Raw genomic sequence first — 26975 nt, forward strand, 5'->3', positions numbered from 1 at the left:
TATATACTGTACCTTCTTTTTAATAGGTACCAAGTAAAAATATTTCCATTGTAAGCTCTTGGGGGGGGTCCAAGTCCCACAACTTGAGACTTTGTTACCAGTGATGTGTTTATAACAGACCCTTCACCTGAATATTACCTTTTTTTTACCTTATCTAGCTTCTTAAAAGCCAATGTTCTTCTCATATGCACTAAAAATAGGATTTTCTGTTAAATTAAAAAATCTTTGTGTAGCTCATTTCAAGTGTGAGTCCTCTGGTATTCAGCTATATAGGGTAAACTCACTTATATGTTAACGCTGGTCCCAATTATCTACTATAGCTTTACCAAACTGCTACATATTTATAAATGTTGGGTAAACCCTCGCAAAAAAAGTGACGTGAGATAGGATATTGGTTAAAGAGACCTCTTCCTTAGTCCTGGTTAGTCGACTGTAGATATGGTTTGTACGTTCAGACATTCTGGGTTTTTCTCAGAGTACCATAAGGATAAATATTTTCTTGCCATCCCTACTATGTCAATACACAGGGTTCATGGATTAAATTACCCAAATCAATGGGTCATTGTCAACAGACAGTCAGTAGAGAGTCCATTCTCCATAAACTTGTCATCGTTGTCCATTGCTCTCTACAGGAAGCATGGGCTGGTGGAGATTTCGGCTGTGTTTGGAGTCCATCGTGTCATGGTCTTCTGAGAAGCTATCAGGACTGGGTGGTCCATCTAAAGAACTTCCACAGCTAGAGTTTGGAGACAACATATCTTGCAGAAGATCTTGTTGGACGATGCCATTATCTTTAATCAATTTGCTCCTTTGGTTGCCTTCTTCTTCTTGGTCATCAAGAAGTTTGGCTAGGAAGTTGATATATTTCATGGCCAGACGTAAGATTTCATTCTTGCTCAGTTTTTTATCTGGAGGATGAGTGGGGATCAGCTTGCGGAGCTCGGCAAAAGCCCCATTCACATTCTGCTGCCTCCATCTCTCTCGACTGTTTGTGAAGATACGACGCACCACCTTTGTGTGAGGGCCTCCTGCAAAATACGTTTAATAGGATTAGCAATTAGACATTTGGAATAACAGTAGAAATGGGAAAATTGAGGTTATGATGTATTACAAAAAATAACTACAATTAGAGTTCTGGCAAAACATTGATGGAAAACACAATAGTATCACTAACAAACAGTCTTAAAATCATTAGCTATGGGTTATAGTACATTTATGTACTAGAGACACATTGTGGCACCTCCTGGCTATTTGAATTCCCCCTTAGCAGTCTTATTCCTTGCACTGCACCCCTTAAAATTCAGGAATATACAACTATTTCTTAAATTGACCCAAAACCCCATTGTCTATGATTTTGCGGGAAATGTACAAATCATTGCTTCATAGTTGTAATTGCAGTTTGATTAAATAATATTAAGTTCTTCAAAGAGACAAACAGGTGGTTTTGTTATTGTGCAAGAAAAAAAATCTTTCATTATCGTACAATCAGTATAATATTCTCTTCTCAATCATATTAACTCTGTTTCATTGAACTGAGTTAGTTGAGAACAGAACTAGCTGCTTTTCAGAATATTAAACATATACAAAAATGGTTAAACCTTACACTATACTTATTAAAATACAAGTAGTTGTTCTTCAATTGGACATAATTAAAGGCATAGGACCTACCTTCTGTGACCTCCACTTCATATGGTCCTGACCGCCTCTTGACCCTTACATTGTTATTGTACATTGGGTAGGTTTCCGAATCTCCATAGTAGCCACTGCAAAAATAGCAAGATACCCATTAAAATTTGATCAAATTTGTTTACACAAAAAGGCCTTTTTTGAAAATATTATCATCGGGTGTTCTAAAGTTCCCAATTCTAGTTATATATTTTCAGTTCCAAAATGTTTAAAACCAATTTTTATCAGAATCAGAAATGGGCAATAGACTGCCCTTGGGACAAATGCAGCCTCTCAAGTCTACACCTTCAGCCCCCATCTCCTTCCTGTTTTGAGATAGATGTGTTTGTTTGGGGCGTGTAACACTATATACGACTATATGACAAAAATGTAGGTAACATATTGCTTTAATACTATATGCCATATGTCAATATTTTGAAATTCCTCTCATTTAAGACTTTCAATTTAATAATATAATGCTACAACTGGGAATGTTGCATTTTCCCCAGAACTCAGCGGCCATTTTGTGATACCTCAGGGCGAGTAAGGGTTCAAGTGTTTGCAAAAACACATAGCTGTAATATTTTAAAACACTGCAATCCCACATTTACTGAGAAATATGATATAAATATAGCTGTCAATTTGTGATAAGGCTACTTAAAATGTGTGGCTTCAGAAGCGAGGTTTAATTCCAGACGGTGTATAATGTCACGAGAAAGAGAGAGAGAGAAGGTGAGAGAGAATGACAGAGGAAAAATGTATTGAATGGCTAGAATACAAAATGGAGGACGGGACGACAAGATATAGGGAACATGTCACTCAAGGATATGGATTTAAATATTGTAACACTGCACTGAAATAAACACTGTGATCACGTAATAAAATACACAGTAGTAAATAAATAAGACAAGGGACAAATAAAACTGTACAGAAATAAAAATAATTATGTAATACAATATAGTCATAGAATATAGTCAATAGAAACCCATACAGTCACGCAGTCTATTACATTGTCATTTAAGTAATTAAATAACAGTTGTAACAACACATGTATCAGTGTCTTCACGTGTTAATCATCCTCTTATTTATATATTTATTTTAGAAATATTTTCATTCATATATGATAGGACAAATCCACTGGATGAACTGGTGGCTTTATTGAACTGGAAATACTGAAAAATCCAAATATTTGGGGTAAACGGGGCACATGACACGTGGTGCAGGAATATGGTAGCAGACAAAGGGTCGGTGGGAGATGGGGAAGGAACATCAGGAGAAGCAATACAAGGAATCATTAATGATATGAAAAGGAAAGGAACGCAGAACAGGAAAAAGGATACAATTACAAAGATAGAGGAAGTAGCCGTCACAATCCATATGGGAAGAGGATATAGGGTGCAATAAAGAAAGATTTAATAAAGAAACTTAATAGTATTTATATATAATTAGTCTTTAGCACAGCGATGCTACAGGATATGCCTTTCAATTGTCAGCAACTGTGAATTCACTAAAATGTGGCACTATTAAAACAGTATGAAAGATTTTAGATCAACCATTGTAGTGTTATTATTTACTTTTATTATTATTTATTAGTTAAAACAAGAACATATCGCACAGTGCTGTAACGTTGTCCATCAAGATGTGAAATTATAAGTACAGACTATAAAGAAGGTTCCTAAACATTCACCCCAATAACTTGTCTAAAGAACATACCTAAAGTAAAGGTATATTTTAATTGCTACAATATTCATCAATGCTTTAATGGCAGAACATAATAAATGCTTCTGTTAGTATAAACGCTAGGAGGGTTTTCTATAGTGGACCTGACACTTGCTCCATGGCACAGGTAGGCATCCTACGGCTCTGCAGCTATTGGGGAACTACAAGTTGCAGCATGTTCTGTCAGCCTTGTGGCTGCTGCTTAGCTCACGCAATCAAAACAGCAGATTATTGTTCCGAAGGACAAATGTTCTGGCTACTGAATTCCAGTTTATCACTACCCGATTACTGATTGACCCACTACAAAGATATCTGAATGTAATACACTGGTGTGCTAATAATAAAATCGTTAAGCTATTATAAGTGGAAATTAAATGTATATCTAGACTAACCATTAAAAGAAGAGAACAGCTACAAGATTTATAATGAGGAAAAAAATTCTAGCAAGGCCAATATGACCCAGATAGCCATGTTTCCCATTGTCCCAAAGTGCAGGGTTGAGACTTACCGCAAATTACACAGTACCCATCTCATCCTTTTATTAATCAATATTAGCTCTTATTAGTGTGTGAAAGGCAAATCATTGTCACGCTAGTCATGATTAGACCTAGAAACCACTCATTTAGACTCTTTCAATAAGAAAATCAACATATTTTTAAAAGTAATTTCCTAAATTGTTGTTGTGGGGAGGGGTGATCAGCAGGAAGGTTAATATTGGTTTTGGCAGGATGTGTTAAGATGTAGTGTGGGTTAGGTGGTTTTGATGGAGTGTGGTAATAGCCTTGGGGTTATAATTACTAAACTGCGGGTTTGAAAAAGTGGAGATGTTGCCTATAGCAACCAGATTCTAGCTGTCTGCTTTCAGAATGTACTAAACAAATGATAACTAGAATCTGTTTGGTTGCTATAGGCAACATCTCCATTTTTGCAAACCCGCAGTTTAGTAAATCTTGCCCTTGGTAGGATTTCCTAAGATGATCGATGTCTATATTTTGTTAGTTATGATAAGGTGTATTATAATGATGTGTAGTCTATATGCTCTCAATAAAGTGTGTACAAATGATCTGCAATTTTTTTTGTGGACTATGTTAAAACAAAATAAAACGATTATATATATATATATATATATATATATATATATATATATATATATATATATATGTGTGTGTGTGTGTATGCTGAGAATGAAGGTTGATGTGTCTAGATTTTGTCTAGTGAGAGTTTAGCTGTGCTGACTGTTTGGTTGAGATGGTCAGAGATAGATTTAACTGCCGTACTCGGTGGTATAGGTAACCATTTGACTGCTAAAGGAAACAACCAAAATTGTGCCTTTCCTATTCCTTACAGGAACAGTAAGCAACCTACTTACATTTCAATTAAGGTGTATGAAAGACACAACCCAGCCAAAAGAAATATAAATAGAATTATCTACAGTATTGAATAATTTGAATAAACGAACAGGATGTCTTAGCTGGGTAGTGATGTCTGTACTGAGATATCTGATTTGACTGCTTAATTGCTCTTATTACAACATAGGGGTAAATTTATCAAGCTGCGGGTTTGAAAATGTAGAGATGTTGCCTATAGCAAAAAAGGTGTTCTGCAGTAAAAATAATGTTTGGCGTGTGCTGATATTCCTTGTAGGTTAGAGAATGTCAATAAGAATAATTGAGATGCACTGCAAGAAGACGTAGGATGAGATGGCTGAAGTGAGGAGCTGTACAGTAGGACAGGCTCTGTAGGTCAGATATTTTGGATGAGATTTAGGGGTATATTTACTAAACTGCAGGTTTGAAAAAGTGGAGATGTTGCCTATAGCAACCAATCAGATTCTAGCTGTCATTTTGTAGAATGCACTAAATAAATGCCAGCTAGAATCTGATTGGTTGCTATAGGCAACATCTCCACTTTTTCAAACCCGCAGTTTAGTAAATCTAGCCCTTAGAATGAAACTCAGCAAGTTGAGATGCTTTGGGTAAGACGTAGCTGTGAGAAGTTCTGCAGGGTTAGATGATATGCATGTGATGTACTATTGATACGTTCTGCAATGTAAGAGGGATTGGATAGAATGTACTACAAAAGTTCTGGCCAGTGAAATGGGATTGGTGGTATGTAGTGAGATGCTCTGCAGGTCGAATACTTTGGGTGACATAGAATAAGAAGGTGAAATGGTTTAATGCATGGTACTGAGATGTTCTGCAAGGAAAAATGGTATGGTGTGTGTAGCTAGATGCTCTGCAGATCAGATCCTTTAGATAAGATGAAATGAGAACTCTGCAAGTGTAATAGTTTGGGTGATAGGTAGTGAGACGCTCTGCAAGGTGAGACAGCTATAACCAGATAAGTGGGGTGCAGTGCAGATATAATTAATTGGGTGGTAAATCCTGAAAGCCCCTTAAGGTGCAGTGGGTGGAGATAGAAATATTATTGAAAAACATAGAATGATAACAAGGTAAAGTTATAGTGACTTGAGAATATGATCAGGTACAATATGAAAATACAAGAAAGGCAACTGAGAGAATGATTGACATCTGCAGGGACATAAGAGATATATTAGCAGAGAGTAGGATGGGCAGTGGGAGGTACTGACAGCCATGTGGAGATGCTGCAGGTGATACTGGATGTGATATTCTCCCCAATCCCCATAATGCAGAGAGATCTGTGATTCTTGAAATAAGAGGGAAATAGAAGCTACCAACCTGTTTCCCGGGGTTAGAGGCTGACTCAATCCGTACAACATGGCTCTACCGGCCGTCTGCAAGGGGAGAGCAGCTGGGGGACTCAGCTGCACCATTCGGGCTTCAGTTACTTGCTCAGCTTGTGGTCCAGTCACAGGCAGCGGAATAGGGGGTCTGCACAGCTCTGTTGTGGCAGTGAGAGGTGGTCCCGCTACCAGAAGAGGGGTCCTGCAGAGTTCTGTGGTTGCAGTCAGGGGGGCTCTGCAGAGTTCTGTGGCTGCTGTCAGGGGGGCTCTGCAGAGTTCTGTGGTTGGAGTCAGGGGGGCTCTGCAGAGCTCTGAAGTTGGAGTCAGGGGGGCTCTGCAAAGCTCCGTGGCCGGAGTCAGGGGGGCTCTGCACAGTTTAGTGGTCCTCAGGCTTTGCAGTCTCAGCTCCTGCTCTCTGGTCTTTATATTACCCGATCCCTCCCCCCTCCTCAGCAGCTCAATCACCGGCACAGCTCGAGGGGGGGAGCTGGGGGCCGTCCCCTCGTTCACCCCACTCAGCTCCACGCCACGCGTGCTCTCCGCCTCCGCTGTGTCTTGGGGAGGAGATGTGACATCCTGAGAGTCTCCCATATCGGACCCCAACCTCTCCATCATCCTCAGGGGCAGCGGAGGGCAGTATTCATACCACAGCTGTCACCTCCCACTGAAACCCTACCTGGTGGGCAGGGAAATAAAATACATTTAAGGATGTGACCTGGGGGTCATTAATATACGAAACACAAAAACACGGTTATAGCAACATGTAATATAGGTAACAAGAAATACTCTATCCATTATCATCTGCTGGTCCATAAACAGATCATCTGCCCTTCTAAGCATCATTATATGATAAACATCGATTAGTCTTCATTATCAATGACTCATCTACCACCAACAAATAAATCCAATCAATAAGCGTCAAATATAAAGAAATAAAATGAAATAAAAAAAACTATATATATATATATATATATATATATATATATATATATATATATATATATATATGTATATATATTCCCATACGCAGAACATGGCTTTGGGGATTCTTACTGTGTCAATTGCAAACTTCACTACATCTCTATAATGCAGGAGGGGTGCTAATAGCTAATACATTAAGTTCTTGTAAATAATATTTGTATAACTGATGAGTTCTGATGTCATCGCTTCTGTGTTCATTATAAAGCACACATCACTGTAAATAGTTACAGAATTTAGAAGTCACATTAACTAACTCACGTGGATATTCTTATAATATACAGTAGGGGGCACATTATAAAATATATAGATTGGGCAGGCTTCCAGCTGTTGACCAGCTATAAGTACCAGCCTGTCAGGCTGACCGGGCATGCTGAAACTTGTAGTCCATCAGGGATAGACAACCGCAGGTGGCCTCCATCTCTTTCTATAGTCACATCGTTTTCCACTATGCAGAGTACCCATATTCTTCACAGTGGACCAATATTGTGACTACTCATTAATTTTGCAGGACAATACAGGCGCTAATCACATATCTGCAGGGGACAGTAATGTAGAAGATATCAGAGGAGGCAGCGCAGTGTCAGTGGCAATGCCAATGTCTAACCCGAGCCTGGGGGGTGGTAGCAAATAATGTCAATGGAAGGGTTAAAAAGAGGAATTGAGAAACGCACCGTTGAGGGACATGCTGATCCGTAGACAACCGATACAAATAATACAACTAATAATATGTTTTAATTATAGACGATAAATGATTAAGGTAAAACACTGATGGTGCATATGTATGTGTAAATGTGTGTGTATATATATATATATATATATATATATATATATATATATATATATATATATATATATACATATGCATTTACAAATATATATGTATCTCTTTCTATCTCTCTCTCTCTCTCTCTCTCTCTCTCTCTCTCTCTATATACACATACATATGCATTTGTATATATATATATATATATATATATACATGAACACACACGTTTGGGAGTTTGTAGACGAGAATACATATATTAACAGACAACAATTTATATCAACATACTCAGGCATTGGTCATGAAGGGTCATGAAACTCCAATTTCCACCACACGTGGCTGAGGGTTTCTATGTCATTATTGTTATAGTTAAAATGTATCTAACGCGAAACATATGCATTATATGCCCCAAAAGCTGTAAACAACAAATCCAACCTACAGAGGCTTTTTAGAGAGAAGCTTTCCTCCAATCGTAAACATTACATTCACTATATAATTTACACAGTATATAGTATATATTGATATACTATACTATACTATATATAATAAATATATGCACAAACTATAAACAATACATTGCGTATACAACATATATATATATATATATATATATATATATATATATATATATATATATATATATATATATTTATATATATATATATATATATATATATATATATATATATATACATATACTATTAAAAAACAGTGCCTACATAGCGCAATACAGCCCAGTGTATGATGTGTATATAAACAGTACCCTCTATTGTGAATGTATATATACTAATATCGTTTATTGAATGATATTCACACACACACTATACACCGGGCTGTACTGTGCTCTGCATTAAATTGCTAAAACGTTGACATTATCCATTTCACCCAAGGCGGTCATATAGTCATTTACATAATAATATTCCAGGAATAAACGGAATTCATAGGAAATCAGACATCAAACTCCAACAAAACCATCTACAACGTTCTTATAAGACAATGTTGGATAATAGTTTATTATTCAGTTAACCTGAAAAAAATATATAATACCGTGCAATACTGCATATTGTTTTGATATTAATTTAGCGGCCCTAATTCCAATAGTTTTGTATTTGATTACGTTTTATTTGCAACATTCTATTCCGTGTAAATCTGTTATTAGCACCTCGTCCTCTCAGTAACAGACAAGTTAATAAAAAAAGAGCACATTATTGTCTCATAGTCATGGTATTTTAACCCCTTATTGTCCGGCAGAACTATCCAAACCTCCCCCCCTCAGCCTCATTTAAAGAGCTGGTTGGGTGACAGTGAAACGGTTAATACAAATGACAATGACGCAACCTTTATTGTCTAGAACGTAAGATAAACTTACACATATATGTAACAGATGTAAACAGTGGAATGCAACATATGTAACAACATTTAACAATTCGTATTGAAAAATATACTTTAGTTCATATAAATAACAAAAGACGTATATTAAATGAAATAGAATATATACTCTACTCACTAACAATGGGATCAGTCATGGTTACCCATTTACTAGGCAGATATAATAGGGCGATCGTTTTCATTCTGTCCTGCACAAGGCACAATAATTATTTTTCCACTTAAGTAAAAAAATTGTATTTGTGTTATCGAGGTGATCAAATTGTACCCATGTGTCTTTAATAGTACAGTATATCTAGGATGCAGACAGAAGCTGTGTACCGTTATCTGTATAACCCCACGCACCACCCCAATAAAACCTCCCCAATCACATAGTTCCTTATCCGCCCTCACCAATACATCAAAAGCCTCTGTGAGAAGCCGTCACTTCATTATACAGCGCGCGGCTACTCATTCTTATGCCACAGGTAAAAACAGACCGCGATAAAATCAGCGAACCTGTTGTCGATAATCATGATAATAAATAGCATAATATTAATAATATATTTCTATTAATTGTACTATTTTAACTCGTGTCATTTAGAAATGATAAGGAATACTCTATGAGTACTCTATATACATATATGAATACTCTATATTATCAACTTTGGAATAATATTTATAAAATAATGTTACATTAATAAATTATTAGACAAATAATATAGATCAGCTTATTAGATTATATAAATATATATATATATATATATATATATATATATATATATATATAGATAAATAAATATAGATATAGATATAGATATATAGATATATATAGTCACAACCCCACACACAATATATATATATATATATATATATATATATATATATATATATATATATGTATATACACGCACTTATCAAAATAAATAAATGTATTTATATATACACTATTTTTTAATAAACAGTTCAGTGTTTATATCGCTTTTGTTTGGTCAACTTAGATAACTAAATAGTAAATCATTTTAACTAGCAGACAAGTGGATACAATACATATACACATATAAGTCTTTTCCTAAACCATGTATAGGAGATATGGATTTACTAGCAGTAAAACCGTGCAAAAAATATTACATTATTCGATAAATGTTTTTTTATTTCTTCATATTATTAATGTCCCGCTTTATATATTAGTAATAAGGGTACAAAAAAAAATAACATTTCCAATACCCAACAAAATGGAGACATATACGGTAAGGAAAGGCCACACACCGGGTGTAAGTGGGGGAGATAGGTCTGTATCGGTACGGTAACGGTGTTCATGATATACGGCACAACGTCTATGTCATTGGGATTCAGTATATGTATCCATTATATATATATATATATATATATATATATATATATATATATATATATTTGTTATATACATCTCTCTAGATATATGTTCTCGCACGTATATGTAACGTATGTGGAAATAACAACATACACATACATGCGACCAAGTTAATCATATATACTCATCTTACACAGAACCGTCCTATAGACACCCCTTTGATATTCTCTGCCTCTGCAATGACCAACACATGTCATAAATCGAAATAAAAATGACATTTTTCCAGTATCTGCAATTCTGAGGGTTAATCGACAAACAAAACAAAAAAAAACACCCGCACGAACTAAGAGCCCCCCCCCCCTTTTCTTTCCAGTGACCCCATACACCCGCCCGATCACAGCACCCTTCACCAACCACCTCCCCCCCCCCCCTAAAAAAAAAAAAAACGAAACAAAAGACATTAAGGATTTACTCACCGTTTGCCTTTCATTTGTAAAAGTGACTGAAGCCATTTTGTGGCCTATTCATGGCTGCAGTGGGTGTATTTTAGGGGAGTAGTTGGGTGGTTGCAGAATTGGATCTAATCCCCCAGCCAGTCTAGCTTCCTATTTAGTATGGAGAGAGGAACACTTCAGCAATGTGTCCAAGTGAGATAAGGAGGCAGCAGTGGCCAGCCTGCCCTGATAAGCTCCTAAACCCATTATTTATGAAATGAATCATTATTATTTGGCAATTTTTATCGAAGAAGGAGGAAAAATATGGCAGGGATATATGCATAGCAATAGATGCCTTGCAGGATTTTCGTTCTTTATTTTTTTTTTTTTCTTCTTCTAGCTTGTTAAGGAAAATACATTGTAGAATATCACTATTAAAATGCACCATGACAAACTGCTAATTCTAAACTTCATTTCACTGCTGGGTTATTATCCTGCGTGTTTTATTAAATATAGGAACACCTACCCAGTGCTTAATTAAATATAATGAGTTACAGTCAATTGGCAGAGTAATGCTGCTAGTTAGTACATAGCTAAATCATCCATGATATTTAATGCAGATATTAATTATAATAATATTATTATTATATTATTTATTTATTGTGAATGCAGATATTAGGGGAACAGAAGGACAGCACCCAGATTTTTTTAAGATCCATAATCAAGGTTTGGAGCCTATTGGATATATGGGATCTGCGATTGATGTAAACCATAAAATACATTGTATATAATTAATATAATTGTACAGTTATAACATTGAAACATTAGTACTGTTAAGGTTGTGCCGATTAGCCGGTCTTTAATACTCCTATTATTAGGCAGTGATGTCATCGCTATCAGTAATCAGTGACATCATCACTCTTACACCAGCCCCTTACAGTGGATGTGAGGGATTATATTCTGTATTTTGTCATAACAGCTACAAGGCAGTAAAGCCCCCAATGGTTGATAATGGTTATTGTTTGACAGGAACTTGAACATGGAAAAATTAACCAGCTAGTTGCTGGTGGCTTGGGCTGGTTTCCTGGAAACATAATGTTAGGTGAGTAACAGCCAACCAATGGCAGATCATTACTTTCTGTAGATGGTGAACGCCCTTGCTGTTATTTAAAAAGAAAAACAATCAGGCGACATGTACACAGAGAAGGTGATTCTGTACATTCCTGTGGCAGGTTTAGGGCTGGGAAAATAAAGAATTTGTCTTTCTGGTGTTTGACTTTGTTTTCAGTGTAAGCTGCATATTATTAAATATTACTTGAATATTATTTACCTAGCCAAGCTGTGTCTCTGGGGCACACACACACATATATACACATTTACTCTATAATCATTACACTGAGGGTATTTTGGTACTTCATCATCATCATCATCATCATTTATTTATATATATTATGGGCAGCACGGTGGATTAGTGGTTAGCTCTTCTGCCTCACAGCGCTGGAGTCATGAGTATGTATCTGTGTGGAGTTTGTATGTTCTCCCCATGTTTGCGTGGGTTTCCTCCAGGTGCTCCGGTTTCCTCCCACACTCCAAAAACATACTGGTAGGTTAATTGGCTGCTATCAAAAATCCATCCTAGTCTGTGTGTGTGTATGTTAGGGAATTTAGACTGTACTCTCCAATGGGGCAGGGACTGATGTGAGTGAGTTCTCTGTACAGCGCTGCGGAATCAGTGGCGCTATATAAATAAATGATGATGATGATGATGATAGCGTCACTGATTCCGCAGCGCTGTACAGTGAACTCACTCACATCAGTCCCTGCCCCCATTGGAGCTTGCAGTCTAAATTCCCTAACATACACACACAGACAGAGAGAGAGAAAGAGAGACTAGGGTCAATTTTTGATAGCAGCCAATTAATCTACCAGTATGTTTTTGGAGTTATCGGCGCTTATTTAATAACATGGCTGTAATCTATGGCAACCAATCTGAGCTTGTCATTTTTCTAGGGCTGTTTAGAAAATATAACAAAAAAAAATGGGGTTGCTGTTTGCACCACATTATTAAAGAATAATTATATATTATTCTACATTTGTCTCTCCGTCATTCTGCAGGACATGTCTAGTGTATAATTAGAGTACCCATATTACTGTATCATACTGTCACGGAGGATGAAGATGTAGTATATGAAGAGTGATCACACTTATTATTATCATTTATATATTCGCAATTATTTAGGCGCTACCCAGGGTCCGCAGTACCGCACAATGGGAGGTAGAAAAAACAAAGTACAAATTAAAACAATGAACAAGCAGCAATGAGTTACATAGTAGGGCAGAACAGCTACAAAACATATGGGGCCTGATGTTTTAAGGGACGTAAACGACGATTTTGTGCGCATGCCCAGAACTGGACTATACGCCACAGAACGAAGCAACGTTCAATTCATCTTTGAGCGCAAAGAGCACAAACTATAGTCTATGATTTCAGGTAGGGAATGGGGCGAGGTAGGAGCGTATGCCCGTAGTCAGTGTACAGTAAGGGCGTGCCTATATCAAGCTCACACAGCAGCATTCAATCCTAGCTATGGGCATCTCTCAGGGGCTTGTTTTTCAGCCGTATCTCTTGCTCCAGCTACAGGGCTAGTCTAAGTGCCAATTACTAGTGATGACGGCTGTGCATGCATGCTATAACATGTGTTTGCAATCAGCAGCAACTTTAAAAATTTATTTTTTGTACAGTAGACATTCATAACATCCTTATAAATGTATTTCATGGAAAAATATATATATATTTTTTAATGTTTTATCATTAATGCCTATATTATTAAAAGGTGACATTAATGGCATAGTTATTTTGTTTTCTGTGCATTCATTTGTGAGTTTATATTCCACATATGTATTGGATATATCCTGCAGTGTATTCTCTGTTAGAGCAGAGCAGATCTACACCCAAATTCATCAGCAGACATTTTCTCAGATAGGTTCCTTGTTGGATTCAGGTGTGTGAACACCCAATTTACGTGCGTTTAAAAAAAAAACACATTACGTTCTGTATGTGTGCCGTGATGAAGCAGGCCCACGATGAGCAAGCAGTAACACATTGCATAATGCTGGGTGGACAGGTACAGAGGAGTGATCGAGACCAAACAAGGGGGCATCCTAGAATGAAGCACACCTGTGCCAGGAGCATGGGCGTAACAAATAGTCCAAGAGGCGCTACGGCTTGAGAGTTAGACACCAGATGGAAGGTGCTTGTTATGACTGCGGAGGGGGAGAGGATAGTGAAGGCAGGAAAACACGAGTAGAGCGCCCTGCTAACGGGAGCTTACAATCTAATAAGGAAAAATGTGCCACTTGCAGCATGTGAGGAGGATGTAAGAAATGCTGCAAACATTCAGTTACCGTCCACAAAGTTCTGTCTTCTGTTCTATTTCCTACTGTCTACTTCCTACGGACCCCCGCAGCCTTGTGAAAATTATACTTTTTTTTATTAATTTATTGCTAGGTAAAGAAAAAGCCTAAGTTGCCACAAGTCTAAAGTAGCAGTATTCAGGAGGCAGCGGAGAGGTATATATTTAATTTTTATTGTTTATATAACACTAGCATATTATACAGTACAGAGAGAATATGTAATCAGTCCCTGCCCCATTGGAGCTAACAGTCTAAATTATCTATCATACTAGGGTTCAATTTTGTCAACATCAATTAACCTATCATTATGTTTTTGAACGGTAGGAGAAAAGTGGACTGCAGAGTTCTTATGAAATAATTTAACTTAATGATCTACAGTTCATATAGAGGCATACTTCATGTATATTTTGTTGCTGATAGTATTGCAGTTGGGTCTGTAAACTTTGGAGTTGTGAACATTCAAATGCTCTGATTGGCCTAACCTAATGAATAGTGACATTTTCACTATGGTCCAAGTCTGAACATTCTAATGCTTTTATTGGACACATTGTGGTCTAACTCCAAGAACTTTCTAATGCTCCAAATCACTAGAGGCTGGAGTGACTTTATGATTAGTCAAAGTTCTAATGATTTGGTGGGCTATAGGTTGATCTAAGCCTGTGCATATTCTAACACTTTTATTTTCTACATGGCAGTATAAACCAATGCCCAATTCAATACTACAATTAGCTGCAAGCTGGTATAGACCAGTGATTGCTCTAAAAGCCTGATTGACTACATGTTGATCAAGCCCTCTTACCATTCCAATGTTCTGACTGGCTACAGATTAGTCTGGTCCTGTGAACTTTCTAAAGTTCTGATTGGCTACAGGTTTTTCTAACACTGAAACTTTTCTAATGCTCTCATTGACTACAGGTAGGTCTAGCACAGGCCTGTCCAACCTGCGGCCCTCCAGGTGTTGTGAAACTACAAGCCCCAGCATGCTTTGCCAGCAGACAACCTGTTGATAGCTGGAAGGGCATGCTGGAACTTGTAGTTTCACAACATCTGGAGGGCCGCAGGTTGGACAGGCCTGGTCTAGCACTTTGAACATTCGAACGCTCTGTTTCCCTAGAAACTGATTTAACCCTGTAAACATTGTAAGGTCCTGTTTCCGTTCAAGTTGGTCTACCTAAGAGTCAGTTTTAATGCTCTGACTACACAGATTGAACCATGGTTGCAAATAGTTCAACTAGTCAGTGTAAGAAATACCATTACAATATGCTCAATAGTTTTAAGAAAACTGTTTTGTATTAGAATAGTGTTCCCAATAGTAATCAATCATTCAATCAATCACTATTTATAAACCAATCTGTTACATCCGGTCAATGAAGGTTAAGGTTGGGTAAGGATGGGTACATACTATACAAAATTTCTCCCGTTGTGATATCTTTAACGATTTTACCAAGGACTGAAATAAAAAAAAAAGTCCTGATCAGCAGCCGATCCCTGTGTACACACTATACAGATTTTACAAGATTTACTGTCAGATCTGTGCTCTTAATCTGTCATAACCATCTGCTGAAAAGATGGTGACTCTGCACACTCCATAGAGATCTATGGACACTGCCGGTCCTGATTGCGTACACACTGCAGGATTGGAAGGACATTGTTCCATTGTTGAACGAGAATTCTAGTTCAGTTTAAAAATCAAATGAAACGATATGGATACAATGTGCTTTGGAAGCCTATGGCGCCATGGGTGAATGTTAGACTGCCGGTATGTGCCCATAGCACGTTTGGCTGGCAATATCTTCTTCAGCTCTAATCATTGCAGGCATCACTGTTACATTAATTGGGGGATTCTGTCATTGAAATTACACACTGGGATTGTATTACCCCCTAATGCCTCACATAGCACTTCCTGTGTGTGTTACACATTGTACCTGCTGAAGCAGGAAACCATCGTAAAACTAATGACTGTATTTGCTGTTTTGATTTGGAACTTTCGAAACCACTTAGGTCTCATGTTCAGGAATGTTTTCCTGTTTCCAGCTTCATAAAGGACACAGGACAGTCCGTCTGGGCACTGAGTTGCCACAAAGATTGTTATTTTCTTATTTTATTTGGCTTTCATCACTCAGTGCGGGACCCAGACTGTATTCCTCTGACACTGTTGCCTGAAATATTATTTATTATACTTTATATATGTTATGCAGCGCTGTGCAGAGACTATTTAGTTATTCACATTAGTCCCTGCCCCCATTACAGCCTATAGTTTAAATTCTCTATCACACACATACCCTGGTCTATTTTTTTTATCAGCAGCCAATCCTAAAACATATATTCAAAAAATAAATATTGAAATATCATAATTGCCAAATGTCTGTAATTACCAGGGACATTCCCAAGATATAAAAAGATGTCCCTCCTTTTGAATATTGACCAAATGAACATAATTGATATTCCTTATTATATTTTCTGTTAATTTATGTAAAGGCGCTAATATACAGAAAAAGTGCACTATGACCAAGGGCCTGATTCATTAAGGATCTTAACTTAAGAAACTTCTTATTTAAGTCTCCTGGACAAAACCATGTTACAATGCAAGGGGTGCAAATTAGTATTCTGTTTTGCACATAAGTTAAATACTGACTGTTTTTTCATGTAGCACACAAATATAAATTTTAAATTTCAGGTAACAAATAAGCTATCAAGTGTTTGTGTGCTACATGAAAAAACAGGCAGTATTTAACTTATGTGCAAAACAGAATACTAATTTGCACCCCTTGCATTGTAACATGGTTTTGTCCAGGAGACTGAAATAAGAAATTTCTTAAGTTAAGATCCTTAATGAATCAGGCCCCAAGTTCATTAAACACTACATAGAGGAGATTGTAATGTATCAAAGTCCATTCAGATAGTAATATGTATGATGTGTTGCGTTGCAATTGTTCAGTAGCAAAATGACCCTGGAGAGAATTGGTAAGTGGATCTGCCACATGCACAAATCCGAAACACCTATTATCTGGGCTGTACCAATGTGGACTTCAATGCACTAGGAACCAGCCCTTCATATTAGTCAGGCAGTTCTTCAGTGATGTCATGATTCCTAATAGGCTGCATATTGGTTCAGGTCCATTTAAAACCGTGGTGAGAATGAACTGTAGTAGCTACATTACATTTATCCTCGGAAACCAGGTCTGAATACTTCCATAAATCAAGAATATTTCACAAAGTAAGAGAAAGGTGCCAGTTACAGCTTGTGTGGCGGATGTCAGGAATGCTGCAAAAGTGCTAAATAGTCTTGTATCTTCAGCTGCAAAGCAGGAAACAGGAAAGAGTTGAGAGCCTGAAGTTTGGTCTGGATTGCTATGAAGGTTCAATGACCTTTCACTAAGTTCTGAGTCTTCTGTCCTGTTTCGGTAATTTCCTAGTCATCCAAAACCTTGCGCAGAATAGGCTTTGATGAAGGGACCATTAGATTCATGTGTTTTCCTGTATATCCTGTAGGGTCCCATAGCCTTCGCGTAGGCTGGTCTTGCTATAGTCACATTTGTTCTTACATCTGTGTTGTTATTCTGGCTTGACAAGAGTCAGTTCAACAGCCAATGACAACAGCTGGTTAGATCGATGGTTCTAATTGGTGGGTACACACAGGCCTCATTTTAGTTCTGTGTTTCATCTAAAGTGGCAAATTCATTTTAACTTAACAAGTGATTAAAGCTGCCTATACAAGGGTGGTTGCCTGGCCTGAGCACCAAGCAATTATGTCTGAAATTTGCAGCATTTGTAAAAGGAAATCGGTCGCAGCCTCATGAAAGTTGGATTAAGATAGGGCAGTTTGGCATAAAGAAAGCTAATGAGTAGCATTATAATTAGGAGAGGAAAGACATGCATAGGTATATTACTAATGTCACTTCTGACGCAAGGGTTGAAGCAGGCAATAGCTACAGGTGATATAAATTATGCTAAGAACATGAATTCGACAAATGACCTACAGGGCACAAACTACATCGGACTCCAAAATAATGGATTGGTCATGTGACGGTATAATTATTTTTCTTTAGTTATGGCGGTATTGGTGCAAGGTTTGCATGCAAGGCTTTTAGTCTTATGTTCTAAGGCAGGCCTGTCCAACCTGCGGCCCTCCAGGTGTTGAGAAACTACAAGCCCCAGCATGCTTTGCTGGTAGACAACCAGGTGATAGCTGGGACTTGTAGTTTCACAACATCTGGAGGGCCGCAGGTTGGACAGGCCTGTTCTAAGGAAAGGAGGAACACTAAAAAAGAGGCAGCCGAGACTCTTGTGGTGTCATAACATCAGGCTGAGAGTTCACAGTAGAAACTGCGGAGAACCAGCAGCGGACCCAGGGGAGTTGACAAGGAGCAGCAATAAGCACCAGCAAGTGCTCAAAATAACACAGAAGGCAGAAACCTGCACCTTGAGGGAAGTAAAAGTCATAAACGAGGTCGAGCAAGATTTTCAAACTCCATGATAGAAGTTCCATTGGCAAAGCATGCTGGGGCTTGTAGTTTCACAACACCTGGAGTGGCACAGGTTAGCCAAGCCTGCATAGAGAAACAAACTACTATACTAACAGCCCCTCAGCCCATGCAGAAAGATTTCCCCAGCCTGGCTAGTCACAGCAGTAGCTAAATAGCAGTGATCTGGTAGCTTGGATCATGCTTGGTCAGCTTTACAGTATTACCATCATCTCTTTCTAAAAATACATTTCGCTTAAAGTACTGAAGGACCTTTCCCTGTGCATTTTCATGTCAATTTCTCATAAATAGGCACTGAAGTAATTAGATATTACCAGTGATGTGACGTTGATACAGTGCTTTGGCTGTATATATGTGTACATTGAATGTAACAAGGATCTCTTGACTACATTTTTAAGAAGTTCTTATCTACCATTTTCAGGTCATTTTTCTAGTGCCAGGAGAAGGAAAGAAAAACTGCTAGAAACACCCAAATTTTTCAATTTTACACTATTCCTTGCTTGGGCAGCAGAGGTAAAATTAAACATGATGCAGCCTCTTCGTGCAGTCTGACTTAGCAGATATTTCTCCAAAAAGTAATGAATAGTAATGAAGTGTGACACTCAATTATTTTTCACCTTAAATACTCAGAAAACTTCTATGCTCGTCTGCCTATATCTAGAGCTTTTGGGGTTTAGCCGAAAGCTAGTTTTAGTATTGGAAAAAGGAATGTGAACATTCTAATTTGTGATGAATATCACCCCGTGATTGAGTTCAAGATATAGGTGACAGATTAGTAAACAAATTGTACGAAAGACAAAAGGTCATTTTCTTTGCAGCCAGCAGAACACATTGGGAATACTTTATGTAAACTGAAACACCAACATCTGTATTAAAAAGTGCATTCAGCACCAAATCTATGAAAAACATCTTTGGAGCACGGTGACACAGTGGCTAGCATTACTGCCTTACAGCGCCAGGGTCATGGTTTGATTCCGTCAAAGATTGTTTGTGTAGCACTTTTTTCTGCGTTCACTAAAATATTACTGTAAAGAGGTTAGACTAACGGCCATACTTTTCAGAAATGTGGACAAATACAAGGTTAGTTCTAGAGACACATTGCACAACAAATATACAGATATAACGGGTGCAGAATTGGGCAATTGTGGTTCTCCAGATGTTAATGAGCATCACCTGCCCATTGGACCTGCCAGTTAACAGACTTGTGACGGACTGGGAGTTGGGAGCCAATCAGAAATTGCTTTGTTGTAATTAAAATAATGTACTGCTTTGACAAGAGCTTTTATATTAGTAAATACAAAAAAAGGGTAAACAAAGTTACATTAAATTGTTAGGCAAGCATTAGAGGTGTGTCAGAAGAGAAGTAACCAACAGCTTGAAAGATAAGAGGATTATCACAATGATTTTAATCAGTGGTGGGTTACTTTGTCCAGTCCATTCCTCTCCTGTGCAACCTGTATGGTGTAATATTTGTCTTGGGTATAGCGTTATCTGTCTGCTTTCTTACGAAGCAGACAGCTAGCAATGCCGGGCCTATTCTACAAGGCAGGAAAGGATATTTACAATATAAAAGCATGGTCACTAGCGAGTGTCTCTGATGTTTAGGTTACATCCAGGAAACACTATCGGCTCCAGCCCACTTCCTCTACCCCACAGGATATGCTGGAGATGGAACAGACCTGGACGGCAGAGAGGGTGTTATTTTTAGGTTAAAAGACTTTACAAGCCGACTGTTACAAATCAGGCAATTTGGGAGGATTTTCCATACGCTATCCTGTAATATTAAACTTCACAGCCCCGTGCCTTCAAAAGAAGTTTCGAATAATGTGTGACCTTGTCACTAATGACAGAGGGAGCGCGTTATCAGCTTGGAATTATGTATTTTTAGAACCGTAAAGAAGACATTTCAGAAGATTTAATACAAACTCTAGCAAAATAAGTTATTTGGATGCAAGTTATTGCCAATTATATAGGTGCTGTTTAGCTACCGATCGAGCAGTTACAAGCCAATTAGTAGGAAGTCCTGTCTGAAGATGGAATATTATAAAGAGGTTTATGCTGGAGAGCCCAAGCAAAGGTGGGAACAACTAGATAGGGGTTAGTGATCCCTAATACAACACGTGGGACAACTGTCATGTCAAATCCTGGCTCTATACACCAACTACGTGTTCACAGCAGAACAAACCTCGCTCAGTATACCGATGTACAGTGGGGTATAGCAACTGCAGGAGTGCCCGAAATACACTGCTTATGACTTGTGTTTGGTCGCTGTGGGTAAGAGGAAGAGGTCTGTAATGTGGCACAGTTCTCCTTGTCAACCTAAACAATTCATCCCATGCAAAGTGCTATAGCAAAAGTCAGATTCAGCGGTTAAACAGGTTACTTTATGTTCCCGCATCTCCCCTCTTCCACACGATTTGCGGACCTGCTTCCACAGCAAAGTGACGGTCTCGACTACTGCAGTAAATGTCTGGTAGGCAAATAAAAGGCAAAGCTGACCACCAACTTTTTTTGTCATAGTTATGGTTCTGAATGATTGAATGTCTGTACAATCACATCAATATACAATTGAGAGACGCAATACTATCCGATTGTTGTTTTTGTACATGCGATTTCTCCGCATGGCAATTTTAATGCGAGAGTAGAGAAATTTGGGGTTATATTTACTAAACGGCGGGATTGAAATAGTGGAGATGTTGCTTATAGCAACCAATTAAATTCTAGCTGTCATTTTGTAGAATGTACTAAATAGATAAGAATTTGAAAGGTTGCTATAGGCAACATCTCCACTTTTACAAACTCGCAGTTTAATAAATATACCCCTAGGAGTTAAATTATCGATCAATTTGAACATCTACATCTAAACCTGTTGCATAATTTGTCACCTATACATTAAACGATTTGATGTAAAACGTTTTGTACTAAGTACAGAAACCCTAATATTTTGAAGGCTTTTTTAGGAATATTATTTTTACTGACAGTATCCAGACTTTCAAGGTCCTGAACTTTAATCATAGCTGCCTGAATTCTCCTCCAAGTTAGAAATCTTAACAAGATTAGTGATATTACCTGTCCTGTTAACCAGTAGTCGCAGAAGCAGTGTATCCCAACAACATCCCTAAATATGAACGGACGTCTCCAACTTACCAATTACACATTCTCCAGTGAGGCTATCCTGAGAACATGACCTGTTAGGCAGTACTGAAGTAGAGGGCCGATTAACTAGTCTGCAGAATATAAAATATGGGTATCATATTGTGATGTCCACTATGCCGCTAGTTCCAAAAATACATTCTAAATCTATATGACTAATATTCTAGCAGAAAACTCTACTAACAATATATTACTCTCCAATTTATCTTCCCCACAAAAATAAACTTCGCTCACATCCAGCGCTTATTTCCTTGAATAAAAAACAATTTGTTGACCTTTATTAAAAATATAAAATATTTTAACTCATACACAAGTACAAATGTAAAAAACACAGAATAAATTAGATGTACAAGGTACGCAGACATAACCATTTGTATACAATGCTTCAAACACATACACAAAAAGGGGGACACGCATAAAAACACAAGTGCAAACTGTGACCTTATTTATTTAGCGTAGGGTAATAGAGCTGGACATCATTAATATAAAACTGGAATTATGTTGTGTTCTAGGGAAAAACATAATCAATCTTGGAGAGCTCACTACCCCTCAGTGGAAGCACATGGGAACTGCGGGACAGTGGAATAATTACATGCATGAGAGATCTGATCAACATGTTGAAGCAAAGATTAGGAGGGTGTAGGGTAATTTGTGAATATGTTCCTACATGGTAAAAGTTTGTATCCTTCGTGTATTTAGCCTCATCATTGCTGGAACCTTTAAAACTCAATATTAAGGAGAAACTAAAATTAACAAATAAAAGCCAAAACCATATGTCCTTTAGAAGTGAACTTGCCCAGTGTGAAGCCATGATTAAGGGTACTGTAAAGTTTTCCCGTTAGTTATGCCATTTTCAATTAACTAGGAACCTGAGGCAATTCCTTACATCCTAGTGAACCGATAGGCTGAGCATTGCACCAGTCAACAGAAAAGCTGCCTCAGCTGTCTCCAGGCAATCGGTATACTGAATGATCTTTAAGGAGTGATTGTCACATTTGCTCAGATTTACAGGACGTGTACTTCCATAGGAAGGAAAGCTGGCAGTATATTCACTGACTGCCGTATATTGAACACCTTAAAACAGTTTGGGAAGCTGGCGAAGGCGGTTGACATCCAAGATGTCCCCCATTGAACTTCCAGGACCGGTAAACTTTTTACCAGAAGAACTGGAGTCTCTTGCGTTGAAGAGGGGCGAGTTCCTTCCATTCTCCTTCTCAGGGTGTCCAGTGAATTGGGTCTTTCCAGATGTGAATTTGGCCCTGGTGTGGAGATCTTTCAGAAGGTACAGAGAGGTCTCCTCAGATGCTTGTACTGCAGGAACCTTTCCAGACATCTCGTTTGTGATGTTCCTCAATGTATTTACTTCTGGGTTGTGAGCAGATTCAAGAGCGTCTCTGTCTGACATTCTCAGGTTTACTTTAGGTCCAGAACCGAAATCCAGGCTCTCTCTATTGTCCGACACACTCTTATTTCTAACCAACTGGTCGCTATTTGTACAGCTGTTTCCTGAGGGTAGGTCGGGCTCATCGTCGCTGCTGTCAGTACTCTCCATCAAGGCATAACGCTTCAAGTACTTCTTTGTGGCAAACGACATGTTGCTCGGAGAAATTAAACTTAGACCAACCATGCTCTTGTCAGTGCTCCCAGAGAAGAGATTGTGGTGAGAGGAGGAATCCGGAGGTTTGTTTTTATTTGCGTGATTGAGAGAGAGTTGTGTCAGCTGGGCCTCGCTCAGATACTTCAAGGCAATGGCGTTCGCTTCCATGCTCAAGTCAACTCCATTGGGGACGAATCCACTTAAGCCAATATTTGTAAAGGACATGTAGTTTAGTCTGGGGATGACTGCCTCTGGGCTGATGCATGCAAGAACACTGCAGAAAGAGGAGAACAATTAGTACCAGGAATACGTTTATGCTGTGTAGAACACTTACAGCGCAGTCATAATGCCAACTGCAGCCTCTCGATTTGAGGTTTATCTAGTTAAACACAAGTTAATCCATTATGACACTACAGTTCTGTTTTCCCCAATATTAAGTTGACAGAGGCACCCTGCATTGCTTCTCCATAGGCTTACCGACATGATGTGTAATGTGCATAATCCATCAATAATAAATATCACGTGTTACACTCCTTCTCCAAAGGTTATTTAGCTGAGGTCTGGGGGTAGGGGATTTGGCAGGTCCCCTGACATCCTAAGTGCCTGTCTCTGCCCTCCATAATCCTATACACTACCCAGGCAGTGAGCTGTCAGTGTACAATACGCTGCCAGCCTGATATAAAGACCAGGTCAGGAGCAGAGAGTTCTGTGGTGTCTGCTGAACTCTTCTCACCTGTGGCCAACCCTACCGGGGTCGGGATACAGCTTGTCAAATTCCACTCAAAACTCAGAATTATCCTTTAAAATCTCATCTCCATTATCTTTCATTCTCAGAGTCCAGAAGTGGAGATTACATATATATATATCTTCATTTGTAGAGCTAGCTGGTAAGTATACCAGAAATTAGAAGTGTAAAGGACTGTGGACTAGAAGAAAACAAAAGACAACACACAATCATTACGTTACCATGCATTGTCTCCAGAGTCCGAACTGTCTGACTTCACTGCTGACGCTTCTGCCTCCATATTCACCCCAAGTGACTTCAGCTGTCTAAGCGTGGCCTTCAGTACATCGCCCTGGTCAGTCTGGCTGGTGTTACATGACGAATGCTCGCTGGTCTTCTCAGAAAGAGATCCACATGCTCCAGATCCAGCTCTGGAACCATTGTCACTAGGCTCTTCGTTCGGAGAGGACGACGTCTTCAGCATATTGTTTACTTGACTCTGGAGAAACGAAAAAAGTTTTCATTTCATATTAGATGTATTGTATAAGTTGTACAAAAGACGCTAGCAGAACAATCTAATTCAGTTTTTATGATGATACTTCCAGACTAACATCGGGGGAAAAAAATTGCACTTTAAGAATTATGCAAATAAAACGTACAAGCAAATCCTGGTAAAACTTCTCTGGGGGCATATTGGGCATAGACATTCCCAGATCCGCAGTCTGTGTGTTCCCTGGATGCTCCGGGGAGGCAGCCTCCATGCTGACATTTGATGACAATCGCCTATCAAGTTGCAGCAGAGAAGAACGGGATGTATTCTGCACATTACAAACACTGCAGAGAGAAAAGAAAGGAAATGTGCTCAATAAACTTATGCTCATTTAATAAAAATGTGTTTTATAATTATAATTAATGGATTCCCGAGAACATTTACAACTTGTAACATTTTGGCACTAAAAGTAAAAGAATTTGCTTCGTCTTTACTTTAAATTAAAAATATCAAAGAGTTGTGTCAAAGCTTATAACAAAAAATAAATTTATATTTAAGGTACAAGTTTTATTAGAATTAGCTAAAAATCACCACCACTATTTAACAGGAATGTTGAGATAATGCCCCAACTATAAAACTTGTAATGAAAATGTACATATTAAAAAAAAAAACCTGCACATAATCAATAAGACGTTTATAAGGGGAAAAAGTCAAGTAAGCAAACTAGTAAAATGTGTTTGCCAAAGTTCCCACCCAGAAAAACAGTTTGTTTTAACAGATAACCATTCTAATTGGGAGGTGGGGAGGTATTAAGTCGTGGGGAAAATTATATTACACACATACCAAATAAGCAAATACACACTTGTATTTTAAGTAAAATGCTGGAATATGAAGAAAGTCGGCTAATGTCAGAGAGGTTACTCACGGCAGAAGCACAGGGGGAGAGCGGCCACCACACTCTGTCAGCTGACTGCTTTCTGCAAAGCTGCAAATGTCCACAGCCTTTAAGGAGGAAGCGATGCTGGTGCGACTTGTATCTTGTTCATTGTTCACAGCAGCGCTCAGTTCATTACAAAGTTCAGACTCATCCTGTTTGTTCAGAGACTCCTCTTCCTCAGGACATGGAGGGGAGTTCCAAAACAAGCTTGCCCCTAGAAGTTTAGACGTGTCACAGAATTTACCACTTCAGAATGCCGTATTTTCCTACATATAGACACTTCTACACTTGCATGCCGCCAATAAAGGAAGATACCCAATGCCAACACCAAACTACCTCAATTAACCTACAAAAACTTCTAGGTGAAGTTAGCAGCCAGCAATATTGTAACTAAGAATTCAAAGTTTTAAGAGGTGTGATCCATTTACACCGACACAAAAACAAACCACAACCACCACTCAAAACAGCAAACATTTTATTTTACCAGCCTGTTCCCCATTGAACTCTTCCCTACCCCCATGTACTTGGATCTTTGCGTCCTAGTGCTTCCAGGCAGTGCACTAAGTCACTTTTAGTCCTCTAGGATATTCCCAATGTGACGTCACCAGACACCAGCGAGAGCCGGTCTGACCTCTGTAATAGCAATTTACAGCGCCAGGCCTTGCATCTATAAAGCCGCTCACAGCGTTCAGCGCTTATGCAACTCCAATGCACAGCAGGAGGAGGATGCCATCCGGAACAAGGGCACAGCGTACATAACTGGGGCTCCACTGGCCACATTTTAGTCACCCAGATTTGTCCAGTCCCAATATACATATCCAACAATCTCTATCATCATCATCTTATGAACTCAGAAGCAAGGATCACAGGCACCATTGTTTTGGTAAATGTTGTGTGATATATATATATATATATATATTAGGGAATTTAGACTGTAAGCTCCAATAGGGCAGGGACTGACGTGAATTAGTTCTCTGTACAGCGCTGTGGAATCAGTGGCTCTATATAAATGGTGATGATGATGATAAACGTTACAATGGAAATGTATTTCACAATCTATTTCTGGGGATCCAGAAGAGAACATGGTGAGGACAAAATTTCTACATAAGCACTGAGTGCCGATAACACCTATGAATGTTTCCAGCACTGATACCTCTCCTAATTTGTGCAATAAGTGTAACCCCCCCCCCCAAAAATCCAGAGATGAAAGAA

General features: G+C 38.4%; 2 protein-coding genes and 1 long non-coding RNA gene across 3 annotated transcripts in view; 1 reads left to right on the plus strand and 2 right to left on the minus strand.

Annotated features, from left to right (window-relative positions):
- TAL1 (TAL bHLH transcription factor 1, erythroid differentiation factor) lies at positions 1–11150 on the minus strand. The gene is made up of 4 exons (XM_075182036.1): positions 11007–11150; positions 6084–6764; positions 1669–1763; positions 1–1028 (listed from the first exon to the last, which is right to left on the minus strand). Exons 2-4 carry the CDS (start codon positions 6701–6703, stop codon positions 607–609), a joined length of 1137 nt encoding a protein of 378 aa, XP_075038137.1. The 5' UTR covers positions 6704–6764; positions 11007–11150; the 3' UTR covers positions 1–606.
- Positions 9635–26975, plus strand: part of LOC142099003 (uncharacterized) — a 22236-nt gene continuing 4895 nt past the window's right edge. Inside the window, exons 1-2 of the long non-coding RNA XR_012678462.1 lie at positions 9635–9685; positions 11994–12066. This is a non-coding gene — a long non-coding RNA (uncharacterized LOC142099003). The remainder of the gene's footprint in view (positions 9686–11993; positions 12067–26975) is intronic.
- Positions 22265–26975, minus strand: part of STIL (STIL centriolar assembly protein) — a 21711-nt gene continuing 17000 nt past the window's right edge. Inside the window, exons 14-17 of the mRNA XM_075182035.1 lie at positions 25752–25977; positions 24996–25170; positions 24579–24835; positions 22265–23886 (exon numbers count right to left, since the gene is read on the minus strand). Coding sequence (XP_075038136.1) covers positions 23091–23886; positions 24579–24835; positions 24996–25170; positions 25752–25977 — 1454 coding nt within the window. The 3' untranslated portion in view covers positions 22265–23090. The remainder of the gene's footprint in view (positions 23887–24578; positions 24836–24995; positions 25171–25751; positions 25978–26975) is intronic.

Source organism: Mixophyes fleayi, chromosome 8 (genome assembly GCF_038048845.1).
Source record: "Mixophyes fleayi isolate aMixFle1 chromosome 8, aMixFle1.hap1, whole genome shotgun sequence".
NCBI lineage: Eukaryota > Metazoa > Chordata > Amphibia > Anura > Limnodynastidae > Mixophyes > Mixophyes fleayi.